This window comes from Ranitomeya variabilis, chromosome 4 (genome assembly GCF_051348905.1).
Source record: "Ranitomeya variabilis isolate aRanVar5 chromosome 4, aRanVar5.hap1, whole genome shotgun sequence".
In the NCBI taxonomy this organism is placed as follows: domain Eukaryota; kingdom Metazoa; phylum Chordata; class Amphibia; order Anura; family Dendrobatidae; genus Ranitomeya; species Ranitomeya variabilis.
Genome location: NC_135235.1, coordinates 36,418,773 through 36,446,125, shown reverse-complemented (window position 1 = coordinate 36,446,125; position 27,353 = coordinate 36,418,773). Strand labels below are relative to the sequence as shown.

General features: G+C 41.6%; 1 protein-coding gene across 1 annotated transcript in view; it reads left to right on the top strand.

The window, feature by feature from the left end:
* Nucleotides 1-27,353, top strand: part of HPSE2 (heparanase 2 (inactive)) — a 412,602-nt gene that overhangs the window by 52,420 nt on the left and 332,829 nt on the right. The window contains exon 3 of the mRNA XM_077258334.1: nt 559-720. Within this exon, the coding sequence (XP_077114449.1) occupies nt 559-720 (162 nt within the window). The remainder of the gene's footprint in view (nt 1-558; nt 721-27,353) is intronic.

The window sequence follows — 27,353 nt, the reverse complement described above, 5'->3', positions numbered from 1 at the left end:
AATTGACTCACAGGGCTCTAATTGTCCACAGCAGTAATCTGTGACCGCTGGATGGGATCCCTGAGAACAGTAATCTGTGACCGCTGGATAGGAGCGGTGAGAACTGCCTCCTTCCTTCCGGTATCCTCCCATACATGTGAAGTTGCGCCAGGCTGGATAGTCAATTGAAGAGCTGTGGATGCCGAGAGGTAGGAGGCGGCTCTCAGGTCTGCCGTCTAGCGACCACAGATTACCGATATGGTCACCGGACCGGGTTCTGGGAATCAATTTGCACCAACGATCGAAATTAGTAAATTTACATTGAGATAATACAAAAATTCAATTGGGTACAGTAATAATTTTACAGAGACCAAAAAATACAAAATGTATCTTAGATATTACACATATAGCATTTATCCTGTATTTGTTTGTATAAATCCAAAGAAGATAAAGGCTAGGAAATTCTATATCTAAAATTTTTGTTTTTCCATTTCTGGATTTTTGAGGAACTCATTTTTTTATGTTTCTTAAGATAGTATTATTTTTTTATGATTTATGATATATTTTGTCTCTTCACAGATATCGTCCGTAGTGATATCTGTCTCGACAAACAGAAAGGATGCAAAATAGCCCAGCATCCAGATACCATGCTGGAACTGCAGAGGGAGAAAGCCGCTCAGATGCATCTAGTTTTGTTGAAAGAGCAATTTTCCAACACATACAGTAACCTGACACTAACAGGTAAGAATCTTAGATTAACCATGAAGCTACAACGTATCGCCTTGATGCATTCTGTTTATCTATTGGTTCACCACTCTTTTTTTGTATTGAAAGCCAATGTGCTAAGAGTTTGTTTTGATGCCAGCAAATAGCATCAGAGGAAGAGAACAGGGTCTCTAGTGCCACCTACTGGGAGTATACCAAAGGGCGAGTTGCGGGTGCACTGCGCTGCCGGTGAAGAATTCACAGGAATCATATGAATAGAAATATGTTGCTGTTTGTGCCCAACTAGTGATGAGCGAACGTCCTTGGATAAGGTGTTATCTACATGCTCAAGTGCTAACCCAGTGTTTTCGGCGTGCTCGAATAATATGTTCGAGTCCCCGCGCCTCCATGTCTCAGAGCTGTTCAACAGCCACAACACATGCATTTCCTGTTTGTTAGGCAATCCCTCTGTTGAACAGCCGTGAGATATGCAGCTGTGGGGACTCGAACATATTATTCGAGCACGCCGAAGACACTCGGTTAGCACCCGAGCATGGCGGACAACATCTTGTCCTAGCATGTTCACTCATCGCTATTACCAGCGCATTTCTAGGTCGAACAGATCTCTTCCTCAAGGGTACAAAAATAAATAACTGGCTGCTCTTCTGGCAAGACTGTGACAGCTGCATAGAAATGTATGAAATTAAATTATTGCTCATTTTATTTAAGCCTTTACTTTATTACCAATGTAATATGGATACCTAGACCGACAGCATTGCCTGAGAACATTGCAGCTCGTCATGCCGCCAGTTTTCTCCCACAAATACAGTCCTTGATGAGCTGGTGTTTGCAATGAAAAAATATAAGAGTGTTAGTTAGGAACCCTATAATATTGTATTTAAATAATTAAAGAGAATTGAACAATAATTAATTATCTAGAAAGGGAGGCAAGGTTCTGACCACAACAAATAATTAACCTTATTTTCTCAATTTTATATTACAGAGAATAGAGAAAAAATAATAAAAATAAAAGTAAGAAAGAAAATGTGAAAACACTAGGTATCTAGGGATAGACTATATTGTACAAAGCCTTTATCTTTAAATTTTAATGTACAGTATATATGTGGAGAAATGGGGGGGGTCGTTAGGCACCCTGCTGGCCCGCTAACCAAAACCACATGGACCAGGGATCGTCCTGCCAAACACCCGCTCTCCCTTTAACGTGGGCATAATGCTACTCAAACAACACAGGGTGAGGATAGAACAGTGTGGCAATGCCTCATTGAATCACAAAACAAGCAGATAACACGTAGAACAGTCCCAGCAAAATACCCTAAGATGGTGCACATTACAGAGTCTCATCCTTCCGCTGACTCGCCGGGATAATGGCAGCTGTTACTTCAGAGCTCCCAGGATCAACTACCCCACTTGTGGCATACACACAGAGAGGAGGTAATAACAAGTGTAGGAAGAGGACAGTCCATTCAGGTACAAGGCCAGTTGACTGGAGGGTCACAACCTGGCTTCATCTTCCAAGGTCGATTATCCCACCTGTGGCACACACACACATACAGAGGAGGTAACGACAAGCTTAAGAAGATGACAGTCCATTGAGATACAAAGCCAGTTGACCTGAGGGTCACAACCAGGCGAACGGCGGGTCCCAATCCTGACTTTCTCCAAACGTATCCATGGTTCAGCAATGGCCATTGGAGCAGATCTGTATTCTTCCAACCGGGGCTGAGGTCTCTTAGGTTGTTTACTGTAGAATGATGTATCTGTATGCCTCGTGATGGTGCCATGATGCATTGGCAGCAGTCCTTTGGGTCCTGTAGGATGTTTGGATGTCTTGGCTGAATCTATGGCTGTCTCTCTCTCTGTCTGTCTATAGAGGCAGATAACCTCTTTTATATTTAACAAGTGTCCTTCTTTCAGTATTGATATAAAGGGTAAGAATGGAGATGAGATCAAGTAGCATTGCTTGATTATTTATCTATTTGCATAGTTTTTCCTCTTCTGTTTTGAAAATCACAAAACTACATAATGCATAATTAGCATATCAGTAAACATCACTAGTCATGAAGGATAAGAGCACAATATCTTATATGAAATGTCAATATTACAGGCTTACACAAGCAAAAGTCTGTTTTCTTGACCAACACATAAATTCAAAAGGCAACATACAGATAGCAGTCTGCTCTTCTTGGTTTGCTACAAAATAAACATCTGGTTAATTAAGATATAATGCTGTGTCTCCACAATATACAATATATGTAATATATAACACTGGTCAACACAATTTTTCTGGCAAAAGGTTTTAAAACATATTTTAAGTCAATTTTGGCTGCTGATTACAAATATGAACTCCGTTTTTGGCTATCACATCAGGATTTCGAGATATTTTCAAATTTTGATGAAAATTACTCCCAATGTTTTATGATAAAAACACATGATTTTCGGTACTACATTTTGTATATTTTTAATCAAGGAATAGCAGAGATTACAAAGTCTATGCACAGCAAATCAAATATACTTACAGAATTAAACTACAAAATATAAAAACACATATATATGGCACACAGATGAATGACAATGGCAGTTATTTGAACTTTCTTTTCTTGGCTGATCTGTGATGTACAGCTTCTGGGTTGTCTCTCATCAAGCTCCAGCAACAGTCAGCCATCATATGTGAGACCCACCGGCCTTGATACTGTTCTTCCAATGTTTTAATGTCCTGATGAAAACGCTCCCCTTGTTCCTCGCTCACATCCCCAAGGTTCTCTGGAAAAAAGTCCAAATGGCTGTGTAAATAGTGAATCTTGATCCTCATTCTACATCCAAGATTTCGCAGACTCATTAGTAGCTCTTCCACAATCTCTTCATAGTTGCTTTCTTATTCCCTAGAAAATTCTGCACCACATTTCAAAATGCATTCCAAGCTCTTTCTTCTGTCTCATTCATTGATGTGATAAAATTTGGGTCTCTCATAAGTGTTCTTATGTGAGGTCCATCAAATATTCCAGCCTTTTTCTTCTCTTCACTAAGACCAGGAAAAGTTGAACATATATAGTTAAAGCATTCTCCACTGTGATTGAGAGCTTTGACGAACTGCTTCATCAATCCAAGTTTTATGTGTAAGGGAGGAATGACAATGTCCTTCCTATCCACTAGAGGATCATGGATGACATTCTTATCGCCAGATGCCAAACTCTGTCACTGAGGCCATTTAGTTTTCACCCAATGCTCTGCTGTAGCTCTACTGTCCCAGTAGCACAGAAAACAAGGGTGTTTTGTGTACCCTCCATGCAGACCCAAAAGAAAGTTAACCATTTTCATATCAACACAAATTAACCACCCAAATTAAACAAAATTTACCTTAGTGAACCGTATAAACTGGCACTTTTCATACACTACTTATATTTATCATGGAATTCATGAAAATAGGCTATATACCTATAGTGCAAAAATGTGATGTGATAGAGAAAGTATAAGATCAGATTTGAATTCAGCACCCTCAAATTATTCTAAATCTGTCCATGCAGGAATTTTTTAATTTTTTTTGTAGACCAGTGTAATCTATATACAGCTCTGGTAAAAATTAAGAGACCACTGCAAAATTCTCAGTTTGTCTGATTTTTCTGTTTATAGGTATATTTTTGGTAAAATGTAAATTGTTCTTTTATTCTATAAACTACTGACAACATGTCTCCGAATTTCCAAGCAATACATTTTATATTTTTTTTCTGAAAAGGAGAAATGGTCAAAATTAAAACAAACAAACAGTGCTTTCAGACCTCAAATAATGCAATGAAAACAAGGTCATAATCATTTAGAAACAACAATACTAATGTTCACTCCATAAGAGTTCAGAAATCAATATTTTGTGGAATAACCATGATTTTTAATCCCAGCTTTCATGCGTCTTGGCATGCTTTCCACCAGTCTTTCACACTGTTTCTGGCACAAAAATGTAAGCAGTTCTTTGTTTGATGGCTTGTGACTATCCATCATCCTCCTGATTACATTCCAGAGGTTTTCATTGGGGTTCTGGTCTGGAGATTGGGCTGCTCATGACAGGGTTTTGATGTGGTGGTCTCTTAATTTTTGCCAGAGCTGTATTAGAATTTCAAGATCAGACACCTCCATAATAAAATTCACGGAAATTAATAAAGGAAGAATTGATAATTGATGTTTAAGATAAGAAGTGATGAATGAGGGAGGTGAAATCTGAGTAGGAATGCTCTTAATAATAATTATACAACAGCGACCAAGTGTGTATGGGCGCCTTGAGTTGCCCTGTATAAACTGTGGGAAGACATTTATCATGAGAGGAATTTTTAAAGCCAGTTTTGCTTGATTATTTATCAACTAGATGGTGGCCCGATTCTAACGTGTCGGGTATTCTAGAATATGCATGTGCACGTAGTATATTGCCCAGCCCACGTAGTATATTGCCCAGCCACGTAGTATATTACCCAGTGACGTAGTATATTGCCCAGTGACATAGTATATTGCCCAGCCATGTAGTATATTGCCCAGCCATGTAGTATATTGCCCAGTAACGTAGTATATTGCCCAGTGATGTAGTATACAGCACAGAGCCACGTAGTATATTGCCCAGCCACGTAGTATATTGCCCAGTCACGTAGTATATTGCCCAGCTGCGTAGTATATTGCCCAGCCACGTAGTATATTGCCCAACCACGTAGTATATTGCACAGCGACGTAGTATATTGCACAGCCACGTAGTATATTGCCCAGTGACGTAGTATACAGCACAGAGCCACGTAGTATATTGCCCAGTTACGTAGTATATTGCCCAGTGACGTAGTATATTGCCCAGCCACGTAGTATATTGCCCAGTTTTTTAGTATATTGCCCAGTGACGTAGTATACAGCACAGAGCCACATAGTATATTGGCCAGTTACGTAGTATATTGCCCAGCTACGTAGTATATTGTCCAGACACGTATGTCACAGGTTAAAAAATAAAAAATAAACATATACTCACCTTCCAGGGCCCCTTGTAGTCCTGTCGCCTCCTTCTCACGCAGGCGCGCAGGACCTGTGATGATGTCGCGGTCACATGACCGTGTCGCGGTCACATGACTGTGATGTCACGGCAGGTCCTTCTCGCGCAGGCGCGCAGGACATGTGATGACGTCGCGGTCACATGACCGTGACGTCATAGCAGGTCCTTCTCGCAGACCATCCTTGCCACCGGAACCTGCCGCTTGCATGGAGCGGTCACCGGAGCTTCGCGAGGAGCGGGAAAGGTGAGTATATAATGATTTTTAATTTTTTTAATTATTTTTAAACATTAGATGTTTTTACTATTGACGCTGCATAGGCAGCATCAATAGTAAAAACTTGGTCACACAGGGTTAATAGCGGCGGTAACGGAGTGAGTTACCCGCGGCATAACGCGGTCCGTTACCGCCGGCATTAACCCTGTGTGAGCGGTGACTGTGGGGAGTATGGAGCGGGCGTCGGCACTGACTGCAGGGGAGTAGGGAGGGACTAATCGGACTGTGGCCGTCACTGATTGGTCATGGCAGCCATGACAGGCAGCTGACGAGACCAATCAGAGACTTGGATTCCATGACAGACAGAGGCCGCAACCAATGAATATCCGTGACAGAAAGAAAGACAGAAGGACAGAAAGACGGAAGTGACCTTTAGACAATTATATAGTAGATGTGTTGCATGATGTTTGATGGATTTGCTGTGTCTTCAGATAATCTACTTCTGTCTTGAAATGTTACTCTACTTTTTATGCCACTTCCCCACTGGAATGAGTCTATGACACTTTTTTAGAAGTTGCAAGCCATATACGTTGCTAAGCATAAATGAGTACACCCGTCTTTGAAAAGTAAGATTTTAATCAATATCTCACTGAACACAAGAACAATTTCCAAAATGTTGCCAAGTCTGAGTTTCATAGAACATGACATAACATGAAATTAAGGTTAATAATATAATTTTCATTACAAAATCTTCAGTTTTACTCAAATTAGTTGATGCAAAAATGAGTACACCCCACATCAAAAACCACTACATCCAGTATTTTGTATGATCTCCATATTTTTAAGGACAGCACCAAGTTTTCTAGGTATGGAATGAGCAAGTTGGCGACACATTGCAACATCTATCTTTTTCCATTCTTTAAGAATGAGCTCTTTTAGAGCCTGGATGGTGGATGGAGAGCAATGGCAACTTGTCTCTTCAGAATCCACCATAGGTGTCCGGTTGCGTTGAGATCAGGAGACACTTGTCTACTAAGTTACTTTCACTCTGTTCTTCTTCACAAATGCAGCAGTGACCTTAGATGCGCGTTTTGGATCAGTGTAATGTTGGAAAACTGCTCCTCTACCGAGGGCACGGAGTGATGGTGGCATCTTCTATCTCACTATAGAGCAATACATCTCTGAATTCATGATACCATCAATGAAATATAGTTCCCTTACACCAGCCGCTCATGCTGTCCCACAAAAGAACACTGTCACCACCATGTCTCACTGTAGGCACTATGCATTTTTCTTTGTACTCCTCTCCTTTGTGACCCCATACAATTTTGGAGGTATCAGTTCAAAAACCGTTTATCTGGTCTTATTACTCCAGAGTTTTGAGTTCCAGTAGTCATATTTTTCAGCATGGGCAAGGAGAAATTGCAGGTGGGTATTTTTTGCATGGGCATTTTCGTTGACGACCCCCAACTCCATGCATGCCATTTCTCTGTTGTGTACACCGTATTTTGTCATGGGAAACACTCACCCCAGTTTGGCTTTTTACTTCTTTAGATAACTGTAGTGAACTTGCATGGCAATTTGCTTCACCCCGTCTAATCAGAAGAGGCTCCTACTTAGGTGTTAACTTCTGTGGTCGTCTTGGATGTCTCTGTGAGATAGTTACAGTTCCATCCTTGTAAAATTTTTGTATCACCTTTGCTACAGTATCCTGACTGATGAGTAAAGTTTTGCTGATCTTCTTGTAGCCTTCACCTTTCTTGTGTAAAGAATATAATATCTTTCTCAGGTCTTGGGACATTTCTCTTCCATGTGGTGCCATTGCTGACAGCATGAAAAGGGAAATGGTTTTCTTTGTTAAGTAATAGCCTTTTATAGTCAACTGTCTGCTGAAGACAGTAACTATATTAGATGATTTTTTTTTATCGAAAGTGAAAATAATCCATGATGTCTATTATGAGTAATTTTGCATGTCTATTGGATGAGGAATTAATCAAAAATTCAATGTCACAGCTCCTTAAGATAAAAAAGAACCAGATGCCAGTTTGGATAGGAAACCAAATGTTAAATCCCAAATAAATTGCCTATGCTACTGTACTAAACATATCCCATAAAAAAAACCTAAATGCACAGCGCAAAACATACTTACCCATACCACGGATATGACCTTATTATGGAATATTACTCTGCTGAGCTTTCATAGGCTTCAGGCACATTCTCCATCCTGTGTCTAATCGGCTATGTACAAAACCCTCGTCTGGGATAGTCGGGGGTCTCTGGATAATGAGCTTCCAACCAAATCATCTCTTCCTCTCTAAATAAACAAGTAAGACCTTATTACTGAGATTAAGTTATACTCCGGAGCCCCAAGAGCAGAACGTCCACGGGACACCTCTAACCCGGTGTTTATTTTTTGTTTTAATTCCTCGTTATTATCCAGTGAATCGAAAAACCAAAAGATCTCATAGCAAAAATGTGACTTTAAATAAATATGAAATCTGGCATGGATTTTTCTTGTATAGTAAAGTACTTAATTTCTCCCATGGCTCTAACTAGAATATTAAAATATAAACTTCAATTGTCGACCTCCCGAAAGTAAAAGTAAGACAGACGGGTGAAGGGAAGGAATAGCTTCATTCCGTATTGTAAAATGGGAAAAAGAGGCGACGTGAAGACTTTTCCAAATTTGACTTTTCCTTGTTTTTCTTTCCCCCGAGCGTGCACTCTGCATGAACCCAGTAAATATTAAGGAGATAATAGTAGACAGACACAGTCGGGGCGATGTACAGTTCTCCGTAGTGTTGTTTGAATTAACAGGTGAATGTGCAGTTATGAGGTGAAATGTCACTAGAATGGCACATTTTTGTGTAACATATATTAGACACTAATGGATAAAGATGCTGAGAAGATAAATCTTTTGTGTGGTTAAATAATCCTTATGTCTCCACGCATGTTATCGGCAAAGCAGTTAAAGTCCAGTTCCATATTTGGTGCTGATTTAGAAGAGCAAATTGCGTATGTGGCATTTACTTAGTATAATCCATGGTGTATGTCCAAAAACTATCAGAGCTAATAACACAAGGTCGCCGTCAACTTTCCACAAGTCAGTAGTACACTCGAGCTTAGGATACTTTATAATATCTCTTTGGAATTCATCATTCACTCTGAAATACTGCCAAAATCCATCTTGGTCGAAACAAAACAGACTGCCGGCTGAGAATTGAAGTCGATAAAGAGGTGAGTGTAAAGCAGTGCTGTCAGTGGTCTAAATGGCAACCATAGACAGGCTTCGTGCAAGCTACTCCACTTGCCAGATCCCAAGGGTAGCCTGGTCTACACCCTTTAACCTCTATACAGGCATCTGGACGCAACAGGGGCCCCTGGGCTGTGGCCATGGAGCAAGCTGTAGTGATGAGTGAACGTGATTGGATAACGTGTTATATGAGCATGCTCGGGTGTTATCTTGGGCGTGCTCGGATAATATGTTCCTGCGGTTGAATGAATGTGTTGTGGCTGTTAGACAGCTGCAATACATGCAGGAATGGCCTGTTGGTTAGGCAATCTCTGCATGTGTTGAGGCTGTCTAACAGCCACAAAGCAGTAATTCAGCCGCAGGGACTCAAACATATTATCCGAGCACGCCCAAGATACTTGAATAACACCATAGCATGCTCGTATAACACGTAATCCGAGCACGTTCACTCGCCACTAATAAGCTGCTGTACGGTGGTGCAGGCTGGCAGGAGTGCGGAGCAGGGCAGTGAGCTGATAACATCAGCTGGACAGCACACACACAGGTACTGCCAGACTGGAGAACACTGCAGGTCCCAGCCAACCTAACCCTAGTGGCTGGACAGAGCCTGCACCGTCCAGAGTTTCTGAATCCGACATCTCTTCTATCACCAGTGCCGGCCACAGAGTGAATATGGCGGCATCTGGCAACAGAAGCAGGAGCAGATTCTAGTGAAGATATTACAGTGAGATGGATTATGGAGGAGAGAGAAAATAGATAGAGAGAGGACAAGTGACACATACAATCAAAGGAATGTTGTTTGCTAGTAAGTGTTTTATCTCACGCTTTAACTCATACTGGATTCACAGCTACACTGCTCAGTACAACTATATAATGTCCTGTTTCTCAGGGTGTGATAAAATCAGATAGGAGAACAGGAATCCTTTGTTTGTGTATTCTTTGTATTGGAGACATCAAGACATCATAGCATCCAGTATCCACCCACCAGCTCAGGAACAACTGAAACATTAGTGATAGACAAGAGAAAACTTGTGAAAAATGCAAGAAATAGAGTCATATCCCATGTACATACATATGACAGCTGATTCTAAAAAGTAACTTGAAATGACAGGTATTCTTTATTTTTTTGTTATAATTCCTCATTATTACCTACGTAATCGAAATACCATATTCTCTTACAGCAAAAATAGTGATATTAAATAAATATAAAATCTGTCATGAATGCTTAGAATTTCTCCCAAGGCTCTGACTATAATATTAAAAATAAACTTGAAATTTCGACCTCCGAAAATAAAAGCAGCTTGAAGCTACAAAATCCATCACATTTGATGGCTCTTCAGCACTATTACAGCCTCCAGAGAGGATACGTATGCCAACTCTGAATGTACATCATTATAGAGACACTATTAATATATATATATTTTTTTTACATTTTTTTATTAGTCATATTTATAAAATATTTTTTCTTGCACTGATCGTGTCAGGATAAAAACTTGAACCCAACCTTACAACTGATTATGTTTGCATCAGCTGTATGCTATGTCCCTGTATAGTATGCAGTTTTTTTATAGGATGAGTGGGTTCCAGCTGTGCTTTTTCTCTTCTTTTTGTCCTTATTTGCTTTAAGGACAGGGATAAAACTGTTTTTTAAAGGGAACATTATGACGCTTTGATCCTGTTGCCAGACAGTTTTGAGTCTGTGACAACAAGTTTACATTTTCATATTGTCACTAGACAACACAGATAAGCAGACGAGCGTAACCCAATGTTTTATTAAATCTGAGCCGCTTTTCTAAATATTATGTTTTTATGCCTGATTAATAGGTTGCTGATAAGAATAAATCTGTCAGCTGAGGTCTTTATTTGCTTAACATCCACTTTCCCAATAATATTTGCGCTCGTAAAATTTAGTGTTTAGCTGCCTTTTATGTATGTCTTGTTTGATTACAATATTTTATCCTCCTCAGCAGAAAAAAAGCAGAATGTAAATTCTACATTTTAGGGGGTTTATGTTTATTATGACGTTATTAAGCTTTAAGGTTTCCGGGCATATGACTAAAGTGGCATTTTAGTTCCTGGTCCTATAAAAGACTGTTGTAAATAGAGCTTATCCTGGAGAAAGTATGGAGGGCTAAAGGAAAGAACCATCATAGACCTTTAAAATATGTTGTTAAAATGATCAAAATTTACAATTCCCACTGCTTTACTTAATGTTAGATACAATTTAGTAAACGATTTTCCTATTTCAATGAGAATGCCATAATAATAGTACAAAGAATATTAATATATAAGTATGCGTAATATTTGGCACATACAAATTGTAACAATGGCCAACAGATTTGACTTGGGCTAATCTATGGAGTGTAGACGAAGAGATTGTGAGTTCTTCAACCCTAACCCCTGTAAGGTGGTGTAGACTTTCTCACAAGGAATACCCCAGAGTCTTGTTTAACAATGGCTAGCACATAGTATCACATTCTTGGGTCTATTAGTTATCTAAACGGCAGGCACAAATCGTAGTTGGACAGTGCCTAGGCCATGGCTGGGTGGATTTGTATATATACAGGCAGCAGAAGGTCGGTCCTGGAAGAACTTCCCTTTTAAAGCCCAAGACACTTGTGCATTTATAGAAGGTAGTGACATTTATTCTTACAGGCTCTTTAATAAGACGGAAGTCCATGAATATTCTCAACCCGGGACAGAGCAGCAAACAGGAGGAAGACAATGGTGGCCAGAAGTAACACAAGGCAGCGTAATTAGGAAGACCTTGCAAATTTAGAGCTAAGCAGTTGTTACGAGCCCTGCACCACCTATCTCCTAACACCCCACCAATAATTGATCTCCTCACCTATCAGTAGTGATGAGCTAAGGTGTTATCTGAGCATGTTTGGGTGCTCACCGAGTGTCTTCAGCGTCCTCGAAAAATACATTCGCGTCCCCGTGGCTATTCGACAGCCACAACACAAGCATGGATTGCCTAACAAACAGGAAATTCCTGCATGTGTTGCGGCTGTCGAACAGCCAGGAGACATGCAGCCTCGGGGACTCGTACATATTATTCGAGCATGCCGATGACACTCGGTTAGAACCCGAGCATACTCGGATAACACCTTATCTTAGCACGTTTATTCATTACTGCCCGCCAGCTATGAGTTTACAGTATTGTTTTTTACCTGTCACTATAATATGATGCCATCACATATAACTTGTCAGGACAATTTTGCTACAGAAACTAAAGGTATGATTACATAGATCCTATTAGAACAATAGAAATATAATAGTTTTGTGTTATCTACTGTGCCGGCACTTAAGCCTCATGAACATTAACCTGGAAGTGCACTGGGGGTGTCAATACAGTCAGAGTCCAGTGACATGCCCTCAATGCACTTCCAGGCTAATTTGATTGTGGCTTCAAAACTGTAGCATGACACATCAACAATATCTTTAACATAGACGCTACTTTCTCCAAAATCCCCTACATGTTTGGATGGAAAACTGAACTTAAAAGATCTTTTACCATGGAACTTTGGGAAAATGCTTTGAAATTCTCCTATTCCTGTTTCCATGACCTTCCACGAGTTCTTCTTCAAAACTAAGGCCAGATGGTATTTCACTCAAATTAGGATTGCTTGCTTTAGCAATGACAGCTCCCTTCTATGCCGGATGAACTGTGGTCAACCAGGTACCCTACTCCATATCTTTTGGAGTCGTCCCAAGATCACAACTTTATGGACCCAGGTCTCTTCTTTGATCACAAAACTTCTCAAAAGAAATATCACGATTACCCCACAAATGGCCCTCCTATCACTAGAGTTCGAAGACATTGATCCCTCCTCTAGACAGCTTCTAATCCGTATATTCCTGGTTGTTAAAAACGCCATCGCTTTCATTTGGAAAGAAACATTTCCACCTAAACTCTGTGAAATTTTGGATACAATCACTCTCAGTCTCCACCAATCCCAAGAGCTTAGATACGCAATTATAAACAATTTCTACCCGAAACACAAAAAAATGGAACCGCTGGACCTCAAATTTTCCATAAATATGCATTTAACTCGGAACCACTTAGTCTGCCCTTCCATCCCCACCAAAATCACCCTTACTACATCCCTGGCTTAGCTGTTATGGATACAAAAAGTTTTGCTAGAAAAAAGTTGTTTTGTTGCTGTTGATCATATTATACTGTTATTAACTTTGTTTATATCACACCTTGTCAAATCAAGTTCTCCTCAGAATTCCCAACTTTATCTCCCTTAACCTTTCTTTCCTCTTATTGGATACATTTTCACCTCTACAATGTTCCCTTTCCTCCCCCCATCTGTTTGTAAAACTTAAGAAAATAAAAATTATTGAAACACAAAGCTGCAGCATGATGCAGGTAAATGGGGGTAACATTGCAATCCATAGGGTACTTGTAATGCTGCTGCAGTGCAGTATAGCACAACCTCCACCAGGGGATGCTGGTGAGGGAAGAGAGGCTGCACACACACAGCGTAACACCACTGAGCAGCAGCACAAGCACCACCAAGTGACGAAAGAGAGGTCAGACGAGCCGAGTCAGAAACCGGCAGGACAAGAAATACCAGAGGTCACAGCAATACACGAGGTCAAATACAAGCCAGAAGTCGGAGCCAGACGGGAGCAGATATGACCGAGACGAGCGACAGTAAAACAGGTCAGAAGACAATCCGGGTCACATACCAAGGGGTCCGAGAACAGGGAGTGAACACTAAGACAAAGTGGGATGGCAGGAAAGGGAAGTCATGGGAACAGAGTACACGGGCAGAGGACAACACATGGTATCAATGGGTCAGCTGCTCTACTCTGGGAGCATGAACTATCACTGACATAAGCCCTTGCAGGCACAGCAGACTGAAATAGCCACACCAAAGCCAAAACGAGGCAGAGAAGGTTGACCTCAGCATGACCAGACCGCGGTGAGAATAACATGAAACAAACCCCTGCCTGGATCATGACAGTACTGCAACCACAATATGGTTATTGCAAAAATCTTTCTTTCTTGTGGTCGTGGTCGCAGTACCCCTTTCACCTGCATTGCACTGCAATGTAGCAATGGCAGAGAGGGTTCTTTCCCAGCGCATTAAGAATCACAGCCAAAGTCGGCATGTAGCCCCAACTATATTCTCATGCCATTGCAAATTAGATGATTTTTCTACTATCCAGGGAAGGGTCTATGTGGCTCTGTGGGACTATAGCACCTCTCATGAAAAAAACAATGGTCGTATCAACATTGATAGCTAAGATATATGGATCTAATAAATAGATCTGGTCTAAATGCAAAACAGCTGCACAGACAAACCAGGGTTAAAATAACAGTTTCATGGGGGAATAATAGAGAATGCATCTTGCGTTTTTGAGTTTTACTGTAGTATAGTTTTATTTTATAGCTTTTTACAGTGCAGCTGGATTGGCACCGTCAACCTGCTTGTAAATATCGACGCCGACGAACTTGAAATTCTTGATGCGCCAGTCGTGGCAGATCACACGGGGGCTGTCTCCAAAACCTGGATCCATATAAACTAACGCAAATGATTTGTCATAGAGCAGCCGTACAACAAAACAAGACCGCACATTAGGATACAAATGGCCGAGTCCATCTAGTGTCATCATCTGTCATTGAAGCTTTTCATAAAACCCTAAAAGTTTATAGCTTCATTTCCAGTAACTTTTGCTGTGCAGGGTCCCATCAGGGGTGATTACTGGCAACTCGTCCGCCAGACATTCATCGCTGTGACCACAAGCTTCTTTTTTGTTTTCTTTAATGGCACTTCAAGAGACAGTTCACCTGGAAGAGAAACCTCAGTGCAGGGATCCAGATGGCATCCTCGTGGGCGCCCAGCTGTGGGCAATCAGTCCGCATTAGGCAATCCCCTTTGTGTTGATCTCTCTGAAAAAAATAGACGTGCTTCCCATTCGTCATGCTTCTCCAGTTGCAAAAAGTGAATATTAGAAGGTTTTCATTTTTTTTCTTTTTTTCTTTTCTCCGCAGCCCGTCTTGAACTTTTATCATTCGCCTCCTAACAAGCTGAACCCCATTAACGTCTTTCTTCTTTTATAAATTTGTGAAAGAGACACATCCAATTTTTTTTCCTTCTCTTCTTAAAAGATGAGGGCATGTGTTTTTAATCAAATGTAGTATTGGCTTATGTTGCTATATGCAAATAAAACTCGTGCTGGCATGAAAGACATAGAGCAGAAGTTATGTGTTCTATCACTGGTGACCGGTGAGAAAGTATTATAGATTTTCTGTGCTTTCTACTGTGGCATCTGGACCCCTGTAACTTTTTTAGATTCTTCTTTGAGGATTCTTTAACATTCTTAAGCTTTTTTTTTTTTTACTTTCTTTCTTTCCAGGTTTCTGTGTTATCTTTTTATCATACGGTCAAAATTTATCGGATTGTCAGATCTTAAAAAAAAAGTCCAAAATCAAAATGATCCAAAATAATAAAAAAAATCACTGTTAAATCTATAACTACAAAGTTTGGTCCTCTGTTATTTTAATACAGCTCTCCATATTCTCTTCGTAGACACAGAAGGAAGCGGACAGCATACTGTCTTGTTATAAGGTTGAAAGGATACCAGTATGCGCCTAACTCCTTTGGCTCCCTCTACTGGCAGTCATTGGTAGCCAACATGTGACATTTTAACCTTTTATTCATCGCCAGCTAGTACTTTGATATCAGACACTGAGGGTACTTCTTCGGCTGAGCGACCTTTAACCGTGGGTCTTCAGAAAAAAATTTCACCTTTATATGCTCGAAAGTCCCAATGCAGCCTTGGGCAATAAATATAAATATTTTGAAGTTTACAAAAAAAATGCATTGATTTGATGTTACTGCTACAGCAAAAGAAAACATAAAATCTAAAAAGCAACACCATGATAGTTGTTTTTTTTTATTTTCAATTATTTTTGTTGCCGATAAAAACCCATAAAAATAAATCAATAAGATATACGTGTTTCAAGATAGTACAAATAAACATTTAAAAGCGTCATGTAGTCTAAGGGGTATCATCTATCCTTGCGCAGAGTGATTTGCCTGACATGCCAGTGTAAAGAGATGCTCCTCTGGGAAATTAAATATGCAAATTTCCTCTTCAGAGAGGAAGAGGACTAGATCTCTAGTGCCACCCATTGGAAGTAGTAATGTTTAAGTTCAATATCGATCCTTTTGCGAGCCTTGACACATTACATGGGATAAAAGCCAAAACATAATCTCTATTTGCACACACGTGTTTCAGAGTGTTGCCCCTCATCAGTGCAACGCAAGAAATCTGACTTGATTCTACGAGAGGTAAAAATTAGACCTAATGATGGCTAAATCGATGCAAAAATGCTAACTTAGGCCTCATTCAAACATTTGTGTTTAAGCACGTCTGAGAAAAATGGTACCGATGTGATCAGTGTTTTGGATCAGTGTAACATTGGTGTGTCATCCTTGTGTATGTTTTGGCCATCAGTGTATCATCAGTGCTCTTCACAGATACACTCACTGGCCACTTTATTAGGTACACCTGTCCAACTTCTTGTTAACACTTAATTTCTAATCAGCCAATCACATGGCGGCAACTCAGTGCATTTAGGCATGTAGACATGGTCAAGACAATCTCCTGCAGTTCAAACCGAGCATCAGTATGGGGAAGAAAGGTGATTTGAGTGCCTTTGAACGTGGCATGGTTGTTGGTGCCAGAAGGGCTGGTCTGAGTATTTCAGAAACTGCTGATCTACTGGGATTTTCACGCACAACCATCTCTAGGGTTTACAGAGAATGGTCCGAAAAAGAAAAAAAATCCAGTGAGCGGCAGTTCTGTGGGCGGAAATGCCTTGTTGATGCCAGAGGTCAGAGGAGAATGGGCAGACTGGTTCGAGCTGATAGAAAGGCAACAGTGACTCAAATCGCCACCCGTTACAACCAAGGTAGGCCTAAGAGCATCTCTGAACGCACAGTGCGTCGAACTTTGAGGCAGATGGGCTACAGCAGCAGAAGACCACACCGGGTACCACTCCTTTCAGCTAAGAACAGGAAACTGAGGCTACAATTTGTACAAGCTCATCGAAATTGGACAGTAGAAGATTGGAAAAACGTTGCTTGGTCTGATGAGTCTCGATTTCTGCTGCGACATTCGGATGGTAGGGTCAGAATTTGGCGTAAACAACATGAAAGCATGGATCCATCCTGCCTTGTATGGAGCATCTTTGGGATGTGCAGCCGACAAATCTGCGGCAACTGTGTGATGCCATCATGTCAATATGGACCAAAATCTCAGAGGAATGCTTCCAGCACCTTGTTGAATCTATGCCACGAAGAATTGAGGCAGTTCTGAAGGCAAAAGGGGGTCCAACCCGTTACTAGCATGGTGTACCTAATAAAGTGGCCGGTGAGTGTAGATGCCATCCGTGTGCTGTTCGTGTTATTCACGGATCTGTAGACTTGTATTGAAACTTTTTATCCAGTATCGAAAAACTGACATGAGTACAAAAGCACGGCCTCATATACATATACACGTGTTGCATCCATGAAAAAAAACGGATAGAACACGGAAGTGAATGAGGCCATATTAGTGCTTATTTACATCGAAGTAAAACAAAATTATATTCAAGGATTAATATTGACTTTATACATTTTGTTGTCAAGGATGGATGTAATACTTCACGCCTTTAAAAAATTTGTACTACTACAGTGACTAAAGTTTATAATTTGGCATCATTTTTAGGCTATGTGCACACATAGCGGATTTACTGCGGAACCGCAGCGTGTTTTTCCGTGCAGAAACGGTGCAGATCCGCAAGTGATTTACAGTACAGTGTAAATCAATGAAAAAAAAGTGCTGTGCTAATGGTGCCGAAAATTCCGCACGGAAAAGCTGCGGATTAAAAGAAGGAGTATGTAACTTCTTTTGTGCTGATCTGCAGCGTTTTTGTACCCATTCCTTTATAGAAATCCGCAGGGGTAAAAAACGCAAGAAATCCGCACAAAATGCGCAGTAAATCCGCACAAAATCCGCATAAAAAACGCATCAAATCCACACCTGCGTTTTCTGCCGAGAGATGCAGAACCCGCACAAAAAATTTCAGAGGTAAATCTGCAACGTGTGCACATAGCCTTAACCCCTTTCTGACATTAGACGTAGTATCCTGTCGAGGTTGGCCCATATGACCACCGACGGGATAGTACGTCATATGCGATCGGCCGCGCTCACGGGGGAGCGCGGACGATCGTGGCTGGGTGTCAGCTGACTATCACAGCTGACATCCGGCACTATGTGCCAGGAGCGGTCGCGGACCGCCCCCGGCACATTAACCCCCGGCACACTGCGATCAAACATGATCGCAGTGTTCCGGCGATATAGGGAAGCATCGCGCAGGGAGGGGTCTCCCTGCGGGCTTCCCTGAGACCCCCTGAGCAACGCGATGTGATCGCGTTGCTCCGAGGGTCTCTTACCTCCTCCTCCCTGCAGCAGGCCCGGATCTAAAATGGCCGCGGCATCCGGGTCCTGCAGGGAGGTGGCTTCACAGTGCCTGCTCAGAGCAGGTGCCGGGAAGCCAGGAGGAGCTGTGCAGGTCAGATCGCCGATCTGACAGAGTGCTGTGCAAACTGTCAGATCAGCGATCTTACACTATAACATGATGCCCCCACCCCCAGGGCAATGTTATAGTGTAAAAAAAAATATTCACATGTGTAAAAAAAATTCAAAAAAATTCAAAAAAAAAAAAATATTGTTTCTGTAAATACATTTATTTATCTAAATAAAAAAAACAACAATAAAAGTACACATATTTAGTATCGCCGCGTCCGTAATGACCCGACCTATAAAACTGTCCCACTAGTTAACCCCTTCAGTGAACACCACAAAAAAAAACGAGGCAAAAAACAACACTTTATTATCATACTGCCAAACAAAAAGTGGAATAACACGCGATCAAAAAGACGGATATAAATAACCATGGTACCGCTGAAAACGTCATCTTGTCCCACAAAAAACGAGCTGCCACACAGCATCATCAAAGAAAAAATAAAAAAGTTATAGTCCTCAGAATAAAGCGATGCAAAAATAATTATTTTTCTATAAAATTGTTTTTATCGTATAAAAGCGCCAAAACATTAAAAAATGATATAAATGAGGTATCGCTGTAATCGTACTGACCCGAAGAATAAAACTGCTTTATCCATTTTACCAAACGCGGAACGGTATAAACGCCTCCCCCAAAAGAAATTCATGAATAGCTGGTTTTTGGTCATTCTGCCTCACAAAAATCGGAATAAAAAGCGATCAAAAAATGTCACATGTCCGAAAATGTTACCAATAAAAACATCAACTCATCCTGCAAAAAACAAGACCTCACATGACTCTGTGGACCAAAATATGGAAAAATTATAGCTCTCAAAATGTGGTAACGCAAAAAATATTTTTTGCAATAAAAAGCGTCTTTCAGTGTGTGACGGGCTGCCAATCATAAAAATCCGCTAAAAAGCCCGCTATAAAAGTAAATCAAGCCCCCTTCATCACCCCCTTAGTTAGCGAAAAATTAAAAAATTAAAAAAATGTATTTATTTCTACTTTCCCATTAGGGTTAGTGGTAGGGTTAGGGCTAGGGTTAGGGCTAGGGTTAGGGTTAGGGCTAGGGTTAAGGTTGGGGCTCGGGTTAAGGCTACAGTTAGGGTTGGGGCTAAAGTTAGGGTTGGGGCTAATGTTAGGGTTAGGGTTTGGATTGCATTTACAGTTGGGAATAGGGTTGGGATTAGGGTTAGGGGTGTGTCAGGGTTAGGGGTGTGGCTAGGGTTACCGTTGGGATTAGGGTTAGGGATGTGTTTGGATTAGGGTTTCAGTTATAATTGGGGGGTTTCCACTGTTTAGGCTCATCAGGGGCTCTCCAAACGCGACATGACGTCCGATCTCAATTCCAGCCAATTCTGCGTTGAAAAAATAAAACAGTGCTCCTTCCCTTCCGAGCTCTCCCGTGCGCTCAAACAGGGGTTTACCCCAACATATGGGGTATTAGCGTACTCAGGACACATTGCACAACAACTTTTGGGGTCCAATTTCTCCTGTTACCCTTGGAAAAATACAAAACTGGGAGCTAAAAAATAATTTTTGTGGAAATTTTTTTTTTTAATTTTCACGGCTCTGCGTTGTAAACTGTAGTGAAACACTTGGGGGTTCAAAGCTCTCACAACACATCTAGATAAGTTCCTTGGGGGGTCTAGTTTCCAATATGGGGTCACTTGTGGGGGGTTTCTACTGTTTAGGTATATTAGGGGCTCTGCAAACGCAATGTGACGCCTGCAGACCAATCCATTTAAGTCTGCATTCCAAATGACGCTCCTTCCCTTCCGAGCTCTGCCATGTGCTCAAACGGTGGTCCCCCCCCCACATGTAGGGTATCATCGTACTCAGGACAAATTGGACAACAACTTTTGGGGTCCAATTTCAACTGTTACCCTTGGAAAAATACAAAACTGGGGGCTAAAATATAATTTTTGTGGAAAAAAAAAGAATTTTTATTTTCACGGCTCTGCGTTATAAACTGTAGTGAAACACTTGGGGGTTCAAAGCTCTCACAACACATCTATATGAGTTCCTTAGGGGTCTACTTTCCAAAATGGTGTCACTTGTGGGGGTTTCAATGTTTTTTCAATTTTTTCTCTTACTCTTGGGAAAATAAAAAATTGGGGGCGAAAAGATCATTTTTGTGAAAAAATATGATTTTTTATTTTTATGGCACTGCATTATAAACTTCTGTGAATCACATAATGGGTCAAAGTGCTCACCACACATCTAGATAAGTTCCTTAGGGGGTCTGCTTTCGAAAATGGTGTCATTTGTGGGGGGGGTTTCAATGTTTAGGCACATCAGGGGCTCTCCAAACGCAACATGGCGTCCCATCTCAATTCCAGCCAATTTTGCATTGAAAAGTCAAATGGTGCTCCTTCGCTTCCGAGCTCTGCCATGCGCCCAAACAGTGGTTTACCACCACATATGGGGTATCGGTGTACTCAGGACAAATTGTACAACAACTTTTGGGGTCCATTTTCTCCTGTTACCCTTGATAAAATAAAACAAATTGGAGCTGAAATAAATTTTTTGTGAAAAAAAGTTAAATGTTCATTTTAATTTAAACATTCCAAAAATTCCTGTGAAACACCTGAAGGATTAATAAATTTCTTGAATGTGGTTTTGAGCACCTTGAGGGGTGCAGTTTTTAGAATGGTGTCACACTTGGTTATTTTATATCATATAGACCCCTCAAAATGACTTCAAATGAGATGTGGTCCCTAAAAAAAAATGGTGTTGTAAAAATGAGAAATTGCTGGTCAACTTTTAACCCTTATAACTCCCTAACAAAAAAAAATTTGGTTCCAAAATTGTGCTGATGTAAAGTAGACATGTGGGAAATATTACTTATTAAGTATTTTGTGTGACATATCTCTGTGATTTAATTGCATAAAAATTCAAAGTTGGAAAATTGCGAAATTTTCAAAATTTTCGCCAAATTTCCATTTTTTTCACAAATAAACGCAGGTAATATCAAAGAAATTTTACCACTATCATGAAGTACAATATGTCTTGAGAAAACAATGTCAGAATTACCGGGATCCATTGAAGCGTTCCAGAGTTATAACCTCATAAAGGGACAGTGGTCAGAATTGTAAAAATTGGCCCAGTCATTAACGTGCAAACCACCCTTGGGGGTAAAGGGGTTAAACCTCAAAATCTTAGGCTATGTTCACACTTTTTTTGCTGCTTTTTTTCTGCTTTCTCCCAAGGCAACACTTGTGTGTTAGTTTATGTCGTTCTGCGACAGATCTATTTTGAATATATAGAGACATATATCTTAAATGGGTTATCCACTTTATAAAAGTGTCTGTCTATCAAAACGGTATACTTATTTTCTGCTGTCGCTATTCCTGTGCTGTCTATACATTACAGTGGGTAAATCAGTACATTTGACCTGACCCATTCTTCTTGTCAGTTTGCCAAAAATGAAAATGAACCATGTAAAAAGTCATTTGCAAAGTAATGAAAAATCAGGTTGTAAATCGATACTTTACAAAATAAGGCTCTGTTCACATGCCCACTTATAATTTCCATTTGTCTGTTCCATTTAGAACAGATAAGCGGAGTGATAACTGCTTCAAATGGGAACAAAGGGGTCATATCAATTTATATGTTCTAAACGATACAGACAAATGGAACTTATAAACAGACTGTATCACTGGTGCAATGTGTGCAGTCACACAGGGGCCCAAGACTTAATGAGGCTCAATTTCACCTTCAAATCAGCAATCAAGTCCTGTCATAGGTCCAAGGGGGGGCCCACATACTGTTCTTGCACAGGGACCTTCTACCGTCTGTGTCTGCCACTATTTCACAGGCTCGTGCCTGTCTGCTGTTTCGCCCCTTTGCCCTTCTCTGCCTCAGGAGATTCCTCCCAGTGGCCTGGTCAACCTTATACAATGCCCCTTATGTCTCCTTAAAGGGAATATGTCATCAGAAAATCTTATTATTAAATCTTTTTTTTTCTGCATTCAATTTATTTATTTTTTTAACTCGTCATAATCATTGTTAAAAATAAAATTAGAAATCTTGTAATTTGCACAATGGCCACTAAGGCTTTTTAGGCTGTAACCTCCTGCTTAAAGGGTATATCCGGGACTTTATGTAAAAACAAAAAATGTGCCTAAGCACTGTGATGCAGTGACCCCTGTAACAGGTAGGGAGCGCTGCATGGTCTCCCCAGTATGCGCACGGAGGCGTATTGAGGCCGTGAGAATCCATGGCAGTTGTATGCATGGATGTGATAGTGAGACAGTGTCCGGCATTGTGGTTAATGGGAGGTATGTGTCGCAGAGGAGGAGGTCTTCTGCGCTGTAAGTCTCCCTTGATATGAGGAGATGCTCCCTACAATGCAACCCGGAGTATTTGGTCTTTGGTGCACATGAGCACTAAGATGTTGTTTAGTGAATCTGGGTCCGGGTTGCGGGTAGCTATGAGAGATGGGAGGGTCTGGCTACCCACATACCTCACCACTGGGTGAGGGTGCTCACTGTACCCCTTTTTCCTATTCGGCAGTGCGGGTGTTTTGAGGACCTGCAATAATGTCAGGATCACGTGACCAGCCCATGTTATCCATACCTCACCTGTGGGAGTGGTTACAGGTATGTAATGTGACCAGGGTGTGGGTCACATGGTCCTGTAGGTTCCTGTGTGGTCTGAGTGAGGGGACCTGAATGGTCCACATGCAAGGTCCTGGTAGATACCTCGGTGTTGGGTGTGCTAAGCCCTGAAGAGCACGGGGTGGGACTTTGCTACTGGTGACCTGGGTATTGGACGGTCCCAGCTGGGGATGGACATCCTCAATTGTACCCGGACAGGCCACCTGTGTGATCCCAAGTAACCTGGGTGTTGGGAGGTCCTGGGAGGAGGACTGGATCCCTGAACAGCATGAGGTGAGGACCGGGATCTGCAGAGCCAGAAACAGGTCCCATGTGGTACTGCCAGTGGAAAACCTGCAGCACTGACAAGCAGGTAATACCAGACTGTGTGTTTGGCTCCAGAGCGAGCCTGAATATTGGACTCGACCAAGAGTGTATGGTCACAGTCCTGATGGAACAGAGTCACGCTGTGAACATTGTTACTTTGTTTTGCCGTGCTATGAAGATTGTTGTTTTGTGTTTTTTGCCACTGGGGTTTAGTTGAACTTTTGGAAGAAAATAAGGTCTTGTGTGTTAATACGCTGCCAAGCGAGTATTCCCCAAACCCGTAAGTAAGTGCAATCTTACAGCACTAACAGGCAGGTAGTTGTAAATTACCTGCCTGTTGTGCACAGAATGGTCATAGACCGCTCCTGCTGGGGATTCAGCTGCCTTTGCTAATGCAACGGGGTGTGACTTCCGATGTCATTCTGATTGACAGCTGGCCCCTCCAGTTAGGGAGTGGAGATCCGGCAGTCAATCAGAATGATCTCGAAAGTTCCGCCCCGTGAGACAGAGAAGAGCAGAAAAGAAGCCTCCGTTCTGTAGATGTGACATCAACAGACGCAGCTGAATCATTGGCAGGAGCAGTCTGTGACCGCTCTGTGCTGGGAAAGAACGGCGCTGTGCACAACAGGCAGGTGAGTAGTAACTACCTCCCTGTTAGTGCTTAGGTACAATTTTTGCTTTTTATTAAGTCCCGGATATACCCTTTTAAGGTAATTTACAGCTACATAAGTCCCAAAGAACAGACTCAGATGCTATCTTTTCTATTAAAGCATCTAATGAGCATGTGCAAAGGTCATTGTGAAGGGAGCAGGTGAGCTGTGATATCACCTACTGTTATTGGTGTATGCTGTCTTATTAGCTGTGTATTCACCTGCCATTATAATCCTGCCTCTCATGATAACGAAACTGCTGAAAACTCTTCCTGAAAAGATATAGAGTCCTTTTAGTTTGAATCTAAAATTAGTCCCATTGGCAGTTTTGAAGAATTGCAAGACTACTGCTTTAATTTTTTTTTTATAAAGATTGTAATATGGAAAAACTCATTGACTTAAAAAATGCATGTAATACATAAATCTGATTTAAGCAATAGGTCATTTTTGGATGACACATTCTCTTTAATATTCTTTTTCAGTGCCCACCTTCTACCAGTTTTAAAAACCCATGTTTATTCAAACTAATTTGAAGCATTTTTTACACTACTTTTCATTAGATTGGAAATCTGCACCAGCAAGTAGAGAATGTTATGTCTTACCTGGTGAGGTGGATCTACAAAACGACAAGTCTCGAAGAGCAGTTATTATGCAGTATAGACAAGTGACGCTGGTTCAGCAGGGCAGTCAAGAAGCTTTAGCGATTGGCAAAAAAAGGTAGACCTGGATCAACGGCAACTGGATTAACTGAGCAGGAGACAGTGCAGCTGTTGTATCAGATTTCAAGGGTAGAGCTGGAACAGTGTGGTTCTGTGACTTGCTATAAAGTCCAATAAACTTTGCTTGCACAGACAAGAGGCAAATTGACCACAGTAGCAGAATGGATGTCTACTTCCTAAATTCTCAGGTGGCATCTTGTAGCCTGAGATGGGCTATGTGGCCCAGAAGAGTAACGTCCCAGTAGTGAGTCGCATTTCCAAGAAACAGTGAATGACATCACAGTAGTGTGTCGGGATGTTGAGGGCTAGAGAGTGATATCACAATAAAATGTCAGGTTTTCACGGAGCATAAAGTTAGATCATAGTAGCACGTTGAGTTGCTTTGGAGGAAACAATGATGTCACAATAGTATGTGCGGTTGCATAAGAGTAGAAAGTACTGTCACAGAAGAATTTTGCATTTCTAAGGAGCAGAGTGACATCATAGTGGCTTGTTGGGCTGCCAAGTAGTAGAGAGTGACATCACCAAAGCGTGTTGGGTTAACTAGTCACTGAGAGTGATGTAACATTAGCATGCTGGGTTGCCAAGGAGCAAAGAATGATGTCACAATAATGTGTTGGATTGCTAAGGAGCAGAGTGAGATCACAGGAGCATGTTAGGTTGCTGAGGAGTAGAACATGTTGGGTTGCCAAAGAGCAGTGTGACTTTACAGACGCTTGTTAGGTTGCCAAGATGCAGAGAGTGACATCACTGTAGTGCATTAGGTTGGCAAAGAGCAGCATGACATCACAGTAGTGTGTTGGGTTGGTACCGAGCAGAGTGACATCACAGTAGAGTGTTGGGTTGGTAAGGAGCAGAGTGACATCACAGTAGTGTGTTGGGTTGGTAAGGAGCAGAGTGACATCACAGTAGTGTGTTGGGTTGGTAAGGAGCAGAGTGACATCACAGTAGAGTGTTGGGTTGGTAAGGAGCAGGGTGAGATCACAGTAGAGTGTTGGGTTGGTAAGGAGCAGCATGACATCACAGTAGTATGTTTGGGTTGGTAAGGAGCAGGGTGGGATCACAGTAGTGTGTTGGGTTGGTAAGGAGCAGAGTGACATCACAGTAGTGTGTTGGGTTGGTAAGGAGCAGAGTGACATCACAGTAGAGTGTTGGGTTGGTAAGGAGCAGAGTGACATCACAGTAGTGTGTTGGGTTGGTAAGGAGCAGAGTGACATCACAGTAGAGTGTTGGGTTGGTAAGGAGCAGCATGACATCACAGTAGTGTGTTGGGTTGGTAAGGAGCAGGGTGGGATCACAGTAGTGTGTTGGGTTGGTAAGGAGCAGAGTGACATCACAGTAGTGTGTTGGGTTGGTAAGGAGCAGAGTGACATCACAGTAGTGTGTTGGGTTGGTAAGGAATAGAGTGACATCACAGAAGTGTGTTGGGTTGGTAAGGAATAGAGTGACATCACAGAAGTGTGTTGGGTTGGTGAGGAGCAGCATGACATAACAGTAGTGTGTTGGGTTGGTAAGGAGAAGAGTGAGATCACAGTAGTGTGTTGGGTTGGTACCGAGCAGAGTGACATCACAGTAGTGTGTTGGGTTGGTAAGGAGCAGAGTGATATCACAGTAGTGTATTGGGTTGGTAAGGAGCAGGGTGACATCACAGTAGTGTGTTGGGTTGGTACCGAGCAGAGTGACATCACAGTAGTGTGTTGGGTTGGTAAGGAGCAGAGAGACATCACAGTAGTGTGTTGGGTTGGTACCGAGCAGAGTGACATCACAGTAGTGTGTTGGGTTGGTAAGGAGCAGAGTGATATCACAGTAGTGTGTTGGGTTAATAAGGAGCAGAATGACATCATAGTAGTGTGTTGGGTTGGTAAGAAGCAGGGTGACATCACAGTAGTGTGTTGGATTAATAAGGAGCAGAATGACATCACAGTAGTGTGTTGGGTTGGTAAGGAGCAGAGTGACATCACAGTAGTGTGTTGGGTTGGTAAGGAGCAGAGTGAGATCACAGTAGTGTGTTGGGTTGGTACCGAGCAGAGTGACATCACAGTAGTGTGTTGGGTTGGTACCGAGCAGAGTGACATCACAGTAGTGTGTTGGGTTGGTACCGAGTAGAGTGAGATCACAGTAGTGTGTTGGGTTGGTAAGGAGCAGAGTGACATCACAGTAGTGTGTTGGGTTGGTAAGGAGCAGAGTGAGATCACCGTAGTGTGTTGGGTTGGTAAGGAGCAGAGTGACATCACAGTAGTGTGTTGGGTTAATAAGGAGCAGAATGACATCACAGTAGTGTGTTGGGTTGGTAAGGAACA